The sequence below is a fragment of the Callithrix jacchus genome, chromosome 2 (genome assembly GCF_049354715.1).
Source record: "Callithrix jacchus isolate 240 chromosome 2, calJac240_pri, whole genome shotgun sequence".
Classification (NCBI taxonomy): Eukaryota; Metazoa; Chordata; class Mammalia; order Primates; family Cebidae; genus Callithrix; species Callithrix jacchus.
The window spans coordinates 97705525-97720177 of NC_133503.1; the positions used below are offsets into that span (position 1 = coordinate 97705525).

General features: G+C 37.3%; 1 protein-coding gene across 3 annotated transcripts in view; it reads left to right on the forward strand.

Moving 5' to 3' along the window:
- Window positions 1-14653, forward strand: part of EPB41L4A (erythrocyte membrane protein band 4.1 like 4A) — a 274144-nt gene that overhangs the window by 174901 nt on the left and 84590 nt on the right. For all 3 annotated transcript variants that reach the window (XR_004739723.3, XM_008991698.5, XM_078365056.1), the window contains 2 exons: window positions 10745-10836; window positions 11826-11903. Coding sequence is in view for 2 of the 3 variants with exons in the window: in XM_008991698.5 (XP_008989946.1) it covers window positions 10745-10836; window positions 11826-11903 (170 nt within the window). In the remaining variant the exon portion in view is untranslated. The remainder of the gene's footprint in view (window positions 1-10744; window positions 10837-11825; window positions 11904-14653) is intronic.

The window sequence follows — 14653 nt, forward strand, 5'->3', positions numbered from 1 at the left end:
ATATAGTTTTGTTTGGTACTGTCATATGCCCCCAATTCACTCATAGTTGTACCATTTTTATCTCCAACTACACTGTATAGGAGTCCTGGAACTATAGATTTAATATTTTCCCCAACAATTCTTAAGTGTGTCTGTTAGTAATAATTGGGTTCTGATGCCACGTGACAGTTTGGTTTGGAGTCTTTCAGATTCAGTGATGGACTGTTAGACATGATCAAATAAATGTTTTAAGTCCAGGTCTCTCGCTTACTAACTATGGGCAGTTCACTGAGCAACATTTAACCTATGTTTCATTATCTGTAAAGTGAGGATGATATCTCTTATGAAGCCGCTGTGAGGTTGCAAGCACTCAATGCAATGTTGGACATGTAATGGGCACCGAGTCTATGTCTGTGCATTGGAATTGCCTTTACCTTGTGCCACTTAGAGCTATTGCAGTCTTGCACAGGGAAGGACCATGGGATCACCTTATTCTTGGCCACTGAATAGCTTATGCTATGGCAGGAAGGGAAGCCCAGGTCTTTCAAGCCCATGGCTTTTCCTTTGCTTCCCTTGCTGGTGTGTTTTGCTGACTTTGTTATAATTAAAACACATAGGCCACTTATTTAGAAGTAATGAAAATTCTCCTATAAAAAATTTGAGTATCAGTAGATCTTACTAGATATACCTTCATTTTAACAGATTAATAATGTTTATTAGACTTTTAAAAAACACTAATAAAAGTTATTAAGACAAAAATTAAATCAATCTGCAAGTATATAAGAAATGTTGACTTTAGGAACACTACAAAACAGATGAGAGGATGGTAGGATAAAAACTATCACAGAAAAATCCATTTAGATTTCTATGTATGTTCAGTAGGACTTCTATTGAATTCCTTCAAATAATGAGAAGAGTGAACTCAAGAGGATTGTTTTCAGTTTACTTGAAATATGACGTAAGTATTTTCTACGTTCTGGCTCATATTCTCTCTTTTGGAATTTTTGGAGGAAAGAAGAGAAGCAGTGTAACCTGATACATCCTATTCAATTCTAATCCTTATGCTTCTATGAGCTGGAGTTATATATAATTATTGATCAAGCAATCAATGTATTCATCTGTAAAATGGGTAGGATGGTTTTCACATTTAGCATATATTTTGAAATATAACCAACATAGTTGACAAGAGTACTAGAATATTTTGCTGGTTTTGTTCGTACAAAACAGCAAATATGTGAAATATACATGCAGAAATGAAAATTAATTTTATTAATGTGCTGTGCTGAAATACACAGTAATTTTTCAATTAAAACCATATTGCATGTATTTCAAATTTTTTAAATGTGTATATGTGTGTGTAGAGGGGTGTTTACGTATAGTGCAATACTTTTTAAGCTGGAGTACTTACCTTATACTTCCCTGAAAGAAAGTTCTTTGCTCAAATAAATTAGGAGAACAACCCACAACTTGACCAGCTCTTGGAGGTTCCTGGTTCACATTAAAGGTCTGAGTGTTCAGCCCAGTGTTTCCCATACTTGAGCAAAGAGCCCTTCGGTGCCAATACCACAAGACCCTTGTGTTATAAGAAACACTTTTTGGGGAGCATTGTGTAAAGCTTGAATGAATAAGATCATGTTTTCATCGGTGTCTTAAAATTTCCTTCTGACTTCCTTTTCCAAGTAATGACAAAATTGGTGAATTTTGTTGCAGGACTCACCCTGAATTCATTAGTCAGGTTTGAACTCAGGATGCCTAGCAAAAAGAGCATGAAAAATATGAGGAAAGCCATTAAAACAAACGTTGTGCCCAGGATATCATGTATACCAATATAGTTTAATTTTTAAAACTGCAGTCATTCAGTTTCACCATTTAGAATGATAAAATTTTTCAAAAGACTTAAAATTTTGTAAGCTTTCTTTGGTATCTATTTCCAGTTGGAGAATACAGTTTTCACTTCTACTATTTGCCTTCATTTGCATGATCAGTAATTAAGAAGAAAGTTATTTTAGTCATTTGCTACCAGCTGTCTGACTATTTTTGTTTTTCTCCCTAGAACCTAAAGTAAGTTAATGATTGCTGAGTTAATGTAAATCTTGTGTGGATTGGACAGAAAAAAGCAAAAATGTCATAGTACTTTATTTACACTTGTGATCTTCACACTTCCTTTTAGCCTCTCTCCCACCTCTATGGAATGTCAGTAAGAAACCTCTCTGCTGTAGACCTTCAGGTATTAATATAATGATTGCATTTTACTATTTTTAGAAGTACTCATCTCTTTTGCTCTTCAGTGATGACTACACTGTGTATCCTGGGTTACTCCCTCTTGGATGTGAGCCAGGTATATAATGGGATTGAGAAAGGTATTCATACCCATAATCTTAGGGAGCCTGGGGAAGGCACACTGTCCAGTTGTGGCTGTTTCCCAAAACAAAAACAGGGAGGAACCTGTGAGAGTGCAGGATTGCATTCTTGTTTCAAGAATGTAGGCTTGGTAGAGGCAGTGAAATGGGATAGGCCCAGGCAGAATAAGTGGGTGTGCCACTGGCAATGTGAGCCCTTCAGTGATCCTGTCAGTAATCTCAGTACCCTTAGAAGAAGCTAGGCAAAAGTAGATTTCTTTCTTTAAGCTTGCTAAGAGAGACATAGCCAGCCAAAATGGGAAAAGGAACTGGGAAGACCAGAGGGAGTTAGGTTGGGAATTTGCTGATATAATACAGATCCTGAATTCTTACAAATGATGGAATTGGGGGTCTAAGTCAGGTTTACCTAGAAACACATGGGGCAGTAATATCCATGTGATATTGGACTTACAAGTGACTTAAGCTTGATTCATTTATGAGTTAAGAAATAGATTCAGAGAATACTTTTGCTTCGGTATGCAATGACCAAAGCCGTAAAGGTGTTTGAGAAATTTTACAAAAAGCAAGCATTGGATTCTTGTATAAAGTATTTCAGGAGGAGATTGGCATGAACTTCTTTAATTAAGCAGCTGTTCATCTTTGTTTGAATGAGTGGAAATGTGCTAATTGGCCATGTTTATCTGGAAAAGGTTTGGTAAGTGAGAGAGTGGTGGAAAGAGATATTTGAAATGCCATGAAGTGGAATTCTTGCCAGCAGTTGCTGTGTACAGAAGTACACAGAATTTATTCAGAATACCTGGCTCCTGTTTCCATTATGTTAACCCTCTTTTTAGTATTTGGATCATTCTGCCAATAACAGGATTAAAAAACAGGCAGCTTGTCCTAAAGCTCACTCTAAGTGGAGAATGAGTTCATACTTGTCATTTGTGCTTGGCAGAAATAATTAGGAAGCCAGTGAGGAGGTGCTTTTGATCCTTTAATATATTTGTACCCAAAGAAACTTGAGAAAAACCCAATTTTGGTTGGATTTGAAATATCTTTTATCCTTTAAGTGATGGTAGTTTTTTAAAAAAAATTATTAAACATTAGGTATCCTTTGACCAGGTCTCTACTTGAAAAGTAAAAGGATATAGTCATCTACCTGAAGAATAAAGCTGGAAACCAGACTAAGAAAAGTTTGAGATTTAGAGGAGACTTATGTTTCATTTTAAGATGGAATACTTTGTTCCTCTTTTACTTTTAGAAGTCTTGGGAAGTATGTAATTAAATACATTTTGATATTTTTATTTAAGTACTTAAATTTTACCTTGTTTTGGATGCTTTGGCTAAATATGTAAAAATGTCTATGTCACAGAGGAGTCATTCTCAACCATCATTTCTAGTAGGTGTTAATTCTCAGTATGTCCACCGCACACAGTACTTCCATTGTTGAAAGGCACAAGGAAGGGCGGAGGGTCCACGTACTGAGGAAGGAGGTAGTGGGGTGGGAGGTGAGCAGGGCAGCCTGACTAAATCTTCTCTTTGTCTTAACAATTTGTCTTGATAGAATGCAGTTGTAAGCAGACTTTCTTTTAAATGAATAACTTGTACATTCTATTTTAGAATAATTCAGTGCCCTTAAAAACACTCACCCCTTACAGTAGTGATTGCCTTTGGGGAAGGGAATTGGGGATAGTGTTGGGAGGGAGATTGAGTTGTCATTGTATATCCACTTTGATAACTTGGGCATTTTTGCCATGTACATGTTATACAGTCATATGTCAGTGACAGGGATATGTCTGAGAAACAGTCATTAGGCGATTTTGTCATGGTGTGTACATCATAGAATATTTTTACACAAACCTAACTGGTCTAGCCTACTACATACTGTTGGTCAGGAAAATAATGAGACAAGCCGCAATCATTTTAGGAGATTTATTTGCCAAAGTTAAGGACACACCAGGGAGACAGGTCTGTGCCTTTCTCCGAAGGTGATTTTGAGGGTAAAGGGTGGGATGTTGAGAAGCACGCAGTTTTCATGTAAGAGCAGGGGTAGGGAAAAATAGTCATTCATGCCTTTATCTGGCTTAGTGAATCTACTTTTTTTTTTTTTTTTTTTTACATAGGATGACAAAAGGGGCAGAGGAAAAATATGAAGAAGCTGCATTTTACATCAGATAACATAGACAAAATGGGGTAAGGGAACAGTCAGATACAATCAGGGGTGACTGTATCTATAAAGATAAGCTGTCAATTTGCATTGCCATGGTAAAGTTTTAACAGCTCAGTAGGAATTTCCTTGTGGGAAAAATATGAGGGAGGCATGTAGCTTTTCATCTCGTAGCAATCTTATATAGGAACCAAAAGGGAGAGGCAGGTTTACGTGACCCATTTCCCAGCTTGAATTTTCTCTTTGGCTAAATGAGTTTGGGGTCTCCAAATTTAATTTCCTTTCACAATATCTAGGCTATACAATATAGCCTGTTGCTCCTAGGCTGCCAACATGTACAGCATGTTACTGTACTGAATACCAAAGGCAATTGGAACACTGTGGTAAGTATTTGTGTATGTAAACATATCTAAACACAGAAAAGGCACAGTTAAAATGTGTTTTGTAATCTTAAGGAATCGCTGTTGTAAACGCGATCCATCATTGACCAAAATGTGCTTATACGACGCATGACTGGATATTTAAATAAAGAAAGGTAAAATAAAAACTAATTTTCTCTCTAAGGGCTCCTATTGTCTGACAACGTGCCCCGAGGAACTTCTATGATTTCCTGTGCATCCCCTTTCCTAACTCCCTATCCTCTGCCACCAGTTTCTTTTTCTGTTAAGGAAAATACTTTGTGAATTTATTGCCTTTTCTTCTTAATCTCTAATTGTATAACCCCCATTCCTTTCACAAAGGCCTCAGAAGATTTCTTACCATGAAATGCAGTCTCCTTTCAAACTTGATTTAACCATTCTGGGTCACTTGAGAGTTGTACTCTCTCTTCCCAGCCTCTCTGACACTGTTTCCTGGTTTATTTGGACCTCTCTCACTCCACTTTCAGGAGTGATTCTGCAGTGATTCCACCTTCATCCATTCTGCGCGCTCTCCCTGAGCAGTCTTGCTCACTCAGAAAGATCACCTGTGTGAGAAGATGTGGCCTCTCTCTGCCTCTGTGCACCTGCATCCTTATTGGCCTACTAGGTGTCCCATGGGGACCTTGAAATCAGAATACCTCAACAGGAACTTACTGTCTATTTCCTTGTCATTCAAATGCCTATTTTCTCCACTTGCTATATTTTAGTAGCTCCCAAGCCAGAAACCTGAAAATTATCCTTTTTTCCTCTACCAGACAAGGTTATGGAATCACAGCTATCCTTGCTGTAATGTGTGTATTTTGGCTTTGTTTCCATCACATCTCTTCATCTTACAAATCAGCTCTTAAGTTGGGCAGCATCACTGAAGTTGGACTCTGGAGAAATTTTACACATATAAATGTTCTGTCCTTATTAAAAGTAGGAGACAAATAATTCCAATTATTCTTTTGCCCTGATTGTTTTGTGGTTTATGAGTCCATAGAAACCTCATTTCAGAGGCATTTGCTGCATTTGAGACTTGAGTTTGGTTTGTAGCTTTGAAACTAAATTAGCAAGTATATAACTTCATAGAGCTTGTGGTTTATTATGTTAGCACATATATTGTGTTTTGCTTAGTTTTCTATTCAGTTACTTAAAATATAAATAGTATCTTCTTCATTAGAATTATAGGCAGATCTTATTTTATTGCACTTCACTTTATGGTGCTTTGCAGATACTGTTTTTTTTTTTGAACAAATTGGAGATTTGTGGCAACCTTGTCAAATAATCTATTGGCGGGATTTTTCCAACAGCATGTGCTCACTTCATGTCACTGTGTCACATTTTGGTAATTCCTGCAATAGTATTTCAAACTTTTTCATTATTATCATATATGTGATAGTGATATAGGAGTTAAGAAGGAATTACTTAGGCAGATAGCAAGGACATGGGAGTCCTTTGTACAGGTTTTCTTTTTGATGAGAAGCAGACCCAAATCATTTTCTCACAAAGAGTTGCCTGCAAGCTATGAGCTTGCACAGGTAAGTGTTGGCAGGAACTAAGGACTAGACATTTTCAAAATGGCGGCTCCATCTTCCCTTCTCTGCCAGCCACATGTACTACAAAGGAGCAGACAAGATGGCACAAATCAACAAAGCCCATTTGCATAAGAAGATTACGGTGGGGTGACCAGCCTTCCCCGTACACTATGTAGACATTATACCTGATGGAATCAATCTGTAAGCCCAGTATAAATCAGACACCACCTTCTCCAGCCTGCCTATAAAATCTGCTGTAGTCCATGGCCTCCCTGCTTTTTTGGATGTGTCTCTCTCTCTCTCTGGGAGCTAGCTGCTCTCCTTTCTCCTTTCTTCTGTCTATTAACTTTCCACCTCTTAATTCACCCACATGTGTCCATGTCCTGAATTATTTCTCAGAGCGTGACACTGAACCCCAGGGTATATACCCCAGACAGTGTAGCTGCTTCAGTATCTGTGATCAGTGATCTTTGATGGACCATGGACCACAGCAGATTTTACAGGCAGGCTGGAGAAGGTGGTGTCTGATTTATACTGGGCTTACAGATTGATTCCATCAGGTATAATGTCTACATAGTGTACGGGGAAGGCTGGTTACCCCACCGTAATCTTCTTATGCAAATGGGCTTTGCAGTTGATCTGTGCCATCTTGTCTGCTCCTTTGTATCTCATGTGACTGGCAGAGAAGGAAAGATGGAGCCGCCATTTTGAAATGTCTAGTCTTTAGTTCCTGCTGGCATTCACCTGTGCAGACTCCTAGCTTGCAGGCTGCTCTTTGTGAGAAAATGATTTGGGGCTGCTTTTCATTGATCTTTGATGTTACTATTGTAATTGATTTGGGGTACCACAAACTGCATCTGTGTAAGATAGTAAACTTATGATACCTGTGTTCTGACTGCTCCACAGACTGGCCGTTCCATGTCTCTCTCTCCTTCTCCTTAGGCCTCCCTGTTTTACAAGACACAGCAATATTGAAATTAGGTCAGTTAATAACCCTACAATAACCTCTAAGTATTCAACTGAAGGGAATAGTTGTGCCTCTGGGATTTGAAATCAAATGCTTGAAATGTTTAAGCTTAGTGAGGAAGTTATCTTGAAGGCTGAGGCTAAAAGCTAGGCCTCTTGGGCCAGTTAGCCAAGTTAAAAATGCAAAGAAAAAATTCTTGCAGGAAATTTGGAGAGCTACTCCAGTGAACACAAAAATAATAAACAAAACAATCTTATTGCTGATGGGGAGAAGGTTTGAGTGGTCTGGATAGAAGATCCAACAAGCTGCAGCATTTCTTTAAACCAAAGCCTCTAATCCAGAGCAAGGCTCCAACTGCCTTCAATTCTGTGAAGTCTGAGCGAGATAGGGAAACTGCAGAATAAAAGTAGGAAGCTAGCAGAGGTTGGTTCACAAGGTTAAAGGACCAGTAGTCGTCTTCATAACATAAAAAGTACGAGGTGAAGCAGCAAGTGCTGATTTACAAGCTGCAGCAAGTAATCCAGAAGATCCAGCTAAGATTATTGATGAAAGTGGCTACACTAAACAACAGTTTTCAGTGTAGACAAAACAGCCTTCTATTGGAAGGAGATCTTATCTAGGACTTTCATAGCTATAAGGAGAAGTCAATGCCTGCATTAAAGCTTCCAAGGACAGGTTGACTGTCTTGTTAGGTGCTACTGCTGCGAGTGACTTTAAATTGAAGCCAATATTTATTTACCATTCAGGAAATTCTGGGGTCCATACAAATGATGCTAACTGTACTCTGTACTCTGCAAATAGAACAACAAAGCCTGGATGACAGCATATATGTTTACAGCATGGCTTAGTGAAAAAAAATATATATATATACATACACACACACACATATATAATATACACATATATATACATATATATAATATACATATTATATATGTTTATATATTTTAAGACAGCGTCTCTTGTCACCCACACTGGAGTGCAGTGGTGTGATCTCGGCTCACTGCAACCTTTGCCTCCTGGGTTCAACCATTCTCCTGTCTAAGCCTCCTGAGTAGCTGAGATTATAGGTGCGTGCCACCATACCCAGCTAATTTTTGCATTTTTAGTAGAGATGAGGTTTCTCCGTATTGGCCAGACTGGCCTGAAACTCCTGACCTCAGGTGATCTGCCCGTCTCAGCCTCCTGAAGTGCTGGGATTACAGGCGTGAGCCACAGCACCTGGCCAGCTTAGTTAATATATTAAGCCCAATGCTGGTATCTACTGCTCAGAAAAAAAGATCCTTTCAAAATATTACTGTTCATCAGCAATGCAGCCAGTCACTCTAGAGCTCTCATGGATATGTACAAGGAAATTAATGTTGTTTTCATGCCTGCTATTGCAGTATCTATTCTGCACCCCATGGATCAAGAGGTAACTTTGACTTTCAAATGTTATTAAGAAGTATATTTTGTAAGCTATAGATCCAATAGATAATGATTTCTCTAATGGATCTGGACAAAGCAAATTGAAAAGCTTCTGGAAAATATTCACCATTCTGGATGCCCTTAATACAATGAATGCATAATTTATGGCAGGAGGTCAAATTATTCTGATTAGCAGGAGTTTGAAAGAGGTTGATTTCTACCCTCATGGTGACTTTGAGGGGTCCACGACTTCACTGAAGGAAGTAACTGCAGATGCAGTAGAAATAGCAAGAAAACTAGAAGTAGAAGTGAAGCTTGAAGGTATAACTTTATTGCTACAATCTCATGATAAAACTTGAAGGAATAAAGGTTTGCTTCTTATGAATGAACAAAAATGGTTTCTTGAGATGGAATCTACTCTTGGTGAAGATGCTGTGAACATTGTTAAAATGGCAACAAAGAATTTAAAATGCTATACAAACTTAATTGATAAAGCAGTGGCAGGGTTTGAGAAGGTTAACTCCAAGTTTGAAAGAAGTTCTACTGTGGGTCAAATGCTATCAAATAGTATCATGTGCTACAGAGAAATCTTTCTTGAATGGAAGAGAACATTAACACAGAACACTTCATTGTTGTGTCATTTTAAGAAATTGATATAGCCACTCTAACCTTTAGCAACTGCCATCCTGGTCAGTCAGTAGCCATCAACATTAAGGCAATAACTTCCACCAGCAAAAAGATTGTGACTTTCTGAAGGCTTAGATGATTTTTACCATTTTTCAACAGTAAAGTATTTTTAAATTATGGTATATATGTCATTTTTAAAGACATAATGCTGTCGTATACTTAATATACTACAGTATAGTGTAAACCACTTTTACATGCACTAGGAAACAAAAAAAAAATGTATGCAACCACTTGATTGCAATATTCACTTTATTGCGGTAGTCTGGAACTATACCCACAGTATCTCCAAGGTACGCTTGTATAGTTGTTCCTCAGCATCCACAGGGCATTGGTTTTGGAAACCTTCCTTCCAAATCCAAGGATGTCCAAGTTCCTTATATAAATGGCATGGTATTTGCATATAATCTCCATGCATCCACCCATATAATTTTAAGTCATCTCTAGATTACTTTTGATATCTAACATAATATAAATGCTATGTAAATAGATGTTATACTTTATTGCTTTTTAAATTTGTATTATTATTTTTTCTGAATATTTTTTATTCAAATTTGGTTAAATTTGCGTATGTGGAACCTATGGATAAAGAGGCTGATTTGTACCTTCATCGTTGCTTTATTTCTTACATATTAAATATAGAGAATCAAGTAACTACTGGATTAAAATAATAGTCAACATGTATTATACACCTATTAGTATGAAACATAACATATGTCATGTTATTTAATTTGATTTACTGAGTAACTTGATGCAGAATGGAGAAACTTGGCATCAGAGGTGTTATTTAATTTTCCCAGATTATGCTGCTGGGGTGGTCCCTCCTCCTAGTGGCTCTTCCTGAGATTCTTTAGTCATTGTTTTATGTGTGACTTGTTCATCCCTGAAAGTAATACACTTAAGGACTGGATTTATGGGCATCTTCTTTTTATTGGGAGTTGATTTTCATGTGATCTGTGCTTTTCCTGTTTTAGTGGCCATTTATGAGGGAGATTTTGTAGTATTTCACTGCCATCATCCAGACTACCTATAGTCATGGGGTGAAGTAAAAGTAGGTAATAAAGGTGCTTTAAGATTTAAATGAAATTTATCAAATATTAGTTAATGGAAGGTGATTTTAATGCACCTCTCCAAAAATAATTATTCTTGATGTGTTGACAGTAATCTCTCCCTTGAATTTTTGTTAACCTCAAGGGGGCTGTTATTTGAAGAATACTATGGTCATTATTCATATAATCAATCTCTCTTTCTTTGTCTCTTAGTGTAATGAAACCTCATTCTTTTTTGAAGCTCGAAGTAAAACTGCCTGCAAGCATCTGTGGAAGTGCAGTGTAGAACATCATACATTTTTTAGGTAAATTGATACAAAAATTTTGTTGTCTTAATAAATGAAAATGGCATTTATTTTTATAAAAAGATTTCTATCTTCAGACAGAAATTTGGCATTGTTTCCCTTTTATTAATTTTCTCAATTCCTAATTCTTTGGGTTATATTAATACATGCATATATGCACATATATATTCATGTATGTGTACATATATGTATATATGCGCATAGGCACTTAAACCCATAGATACAGATATATCTTTGATACTACAAGAAAGGATCGAGGTAATATTTTTTAGGTTTATGTAAAGCATGCAGCTGTTGCTAGCATCTATGTAGTATTGGTGGAAATGGAGTATTCTGTGCATAATTAATTTGAAAAGCCTATCAGCCATCTAGGTAGAGATGTGATAAGGCAGTTGGGTATACAAGGCTCACTGGAAAGACCGGAATTGATGATGTCACTTAAGTAGGTATTTACAGAAGTGGTTGGATGAGGTCACCAATGGAAACAGTGGAGAGAGAAGCAGAACTCCAAGGATTGAGCTTGGTGGCCCTCCTGTTATAAGAGGGCAGAATGAGCCAGTGTAGAGTGTGAGAAGGAGCAGTCAGAAGAGTGTGATGTATCCTGGGAAACAAAGAAATAGAGAGAGTGTCTTGATGATAAGGTGCTGGCAACTGCATGCAGGGCTCCTGGGAGGTCAGGTCAGATGAAACTAGAGAACTGACCTTTGGATGGTGGGGATACTTTTTTTTTGTTTCACATCTTTATATTGTAAAGATAAGACACATTTAGCTGGTAATACATTAAGCTTTATTTTTTGTTGTTTTTTAAATGGAAACAAAATTGAGTTATTCCCTGTTTCATCCTCATGGAGTATGAATAGCATGGTGTTGGAGAGGTATTCTTAGAAAATGGCTGGGGTCCTTTATAAAGTTTGTATTAGGGGAGAGAGGTGGCCGAGAATGCCTGTGACATTGAGTCTTTGTCTGATTTTCTTTTAAAAACTGATTAGAATGCCAGAAAATGACTCTAATTCACTGTCAAGAAAACTCAGCAAGTTTGGATCCATACGTTACAAGCATCGGTACAGGTAAATGACATTTTTTTCCTTGGGGGGATGTGTTTGTAAATAAATACTTAATTCAGCTGTCATACATGCTCAATGAAGTTTTTGATATTTTTTCTTTTTTCCTATAATGCCAATGTGTTTTGGAAGCATAACAGTTGATTAAAACCTTCTCAACACACATGATTTCCCAGATTTATTTATATTTAATGACTGCATTAGCTGTGTTGTGGGCTTTTAGATCATAGTAAAGTTTATTATCTTCATAACTTCATTTTAATACAGGTATCACTTATTTTTAATTATGCATGTTTTGTGATTATGAAACAATGTAGATGTTCTGAATAGTAACTAATTGTGTTTTTAAGATGTTCTGTTGATCCCCTATTTTAGCACACTCTGTACTTTTTATATTGTGCATCAAGCCATGTTTTTTTCTGCAGCATAAAGCTTGCATGTAGTAATGCTAGCAATTGTATCTCAACCTTATTGAGCAGTTATTAAGTGGTATGTACTGTGCTACATATTTTCCATTCATTGCTTCATTTAATTATCAATCTTCTGCAGTATTAGCCCCATTAATGTATTGAGGACACTAAGGCTCAAAGAGGCCAAGTCCCTTCTCTAGGTAATCCAACTAGAAAGCAGGGAAGCAGGATCCATTCCCTGGCTCTCTAACTGCAGAGCTCATGCTTATGACCATTAGGCAGACTGTTGGCCTTTTGTGGAAAAAGCCTGATTGTCATGCAGCTACGCAAGTGCTTATGTCTTTTTCTAACACCAGCATTAAAAATGAGAGTGGATTCTATATTTTGAAAAAGAATTTATTTTGTTTCAATTCGTTCTGTTCATTGGAGAGAGCCTGTGATGTACAAGGCATGGTGTTAGGTACCCAGAGATAAAAAGAATCAGATTTACCCACTTCTGCCTTCAAAGAGCTCAAGTATTATTCAGACAGTGAGAGAGGTCCCCCAGGCCTTGTAAAACCCAAGCAGGGCATGGAAATGCCACCTCATGTCACAGAGATGGGACACTTTTGTCACTTCCATTGGAGATATCACTGAATGAAATGCTTCGTTAGGAGGTACAAAAAAAGCCAAGGCAAGCATTCTCAGATTCTCTGTACTGGATTTTGATTCTTCTCTTTTATAATGCACTTTTTGGGTCTTGAATTTGAGACTAAAGATAATCAATAAAAGAGTAATGAATATTAAATGTTTGGTGCATTCATCTTTGTATATTATTTAGTTGAATATTTGTTCATTTAATGACTAAAAATATTTGTTCATTTAATGACTAAAAAATGCTTCAGTGTCATTCTATTATGCATATTATTGGAATTTACATGAAGGTATTCCTTGATATGTAAATGTGTAACATTTAGATATTCGCTGTTCTTCTGTAGACAGCGATACAATTATGAAGAATTTAAGGAAGTATTATTTAGGTTTATGTTAAGAAGAGCAGGTAATAGTATTTGCACTGTTCTTTGAGTTGTGGCATAAAACATCACCAGGGTTATAAAAGAATGTCTCCTTGTGACTGAAATGGAGCTGGTGAAAAGACATCTGTCTTAATGTTCCTACTATTAAAATTGTGATTATCCCATTTAACGTACGCTGTGGTTGGCTTCCACAAATTTAGCTATACCTGATTTCTCAAATTTATTGGAATGCAAATGTTATGGCTACTGGGAATTATTATTAGGAAGTTACTGGATTTTGCATATTAAATACCATTTCTTCCAAGGAAGTAATTAAAAGTAACCTTTGCAAAATAGGAGGCTATGCTCACTGTTCTAATTTTGTGGCTGTTAGCCTGGTAAGTCTTAATGAATCTTAAATCCACATGTCCTTATGTAGGAAACACTAACATTGCCCATCCTTAGAAGAACAATGATGCCCAGAGCTTAGGCAGGGATGGGTCTCTGATTGCTGGGGGGTCATTAGCACACAAACTGTTTATTGTTAAAAGAGGGCAAGCAACCAGACTTTAACCAGCAGGATATGCCTGCCCCTTCCTTGAGACATTGCAGAGATATCCTGGAATGAAAGCAGAGCTCTGGACACACATTCTCCTCCTTTCACCCTGCAGGCTTTTAAAGAATGGGGTCTGAAGAACAGCCTAACAAGTAGCTACAGTATATGAATGCAGGTGTCTGGGTGTGTTTGTGTGTGTAATTGTGTATGTGTTTATAGTGGTGTGTTAGTGTCTTTGTGGTTGTGCACATATCCCTATATGTGATGGAGGAAGAGAGGGTTCTAGTCTTTACTTTCCCTTGCATTTTAGGGCTTGCAAAATATGCCAAGGAGAATTGGCGCTTTTTGGGAAAACTAGTGCTCAAGAAGGAAAAAGCAGATGTTTTTTAATGATATGGGACAATTAAGATTAAAAATTAAGTTTGTGAGGAAAGACTGAGCTGAAATCTGATGTCCCAATTCTTTTGTTATTGTTCCTGTTTTGTCATCAGAGACCAATAATCTGAAATAGAAATTCTTTGATTAAACCTTTTGTTATACATTGCTGTCTTCTCTGAGCCCCTTACGAAGAAACCTTGTCTTTACCTGGCGTTAAGTTTGTGGGGTGCTCCTGGTTTTGATGAATTAATGAGTTGTGTAGAATTTATACTCCAGAATTGAGAAGGAGGCCTTCGAAACCACCCTGGGACCCAGATCCTCCCTGTAGGACTTAACTCACAGGAGCTGTCATGAGATTTCACATTCTATGAAGCATGGAAGAGAGATCAGGTTCTCATGAGAACCTCCTTTGTGTCA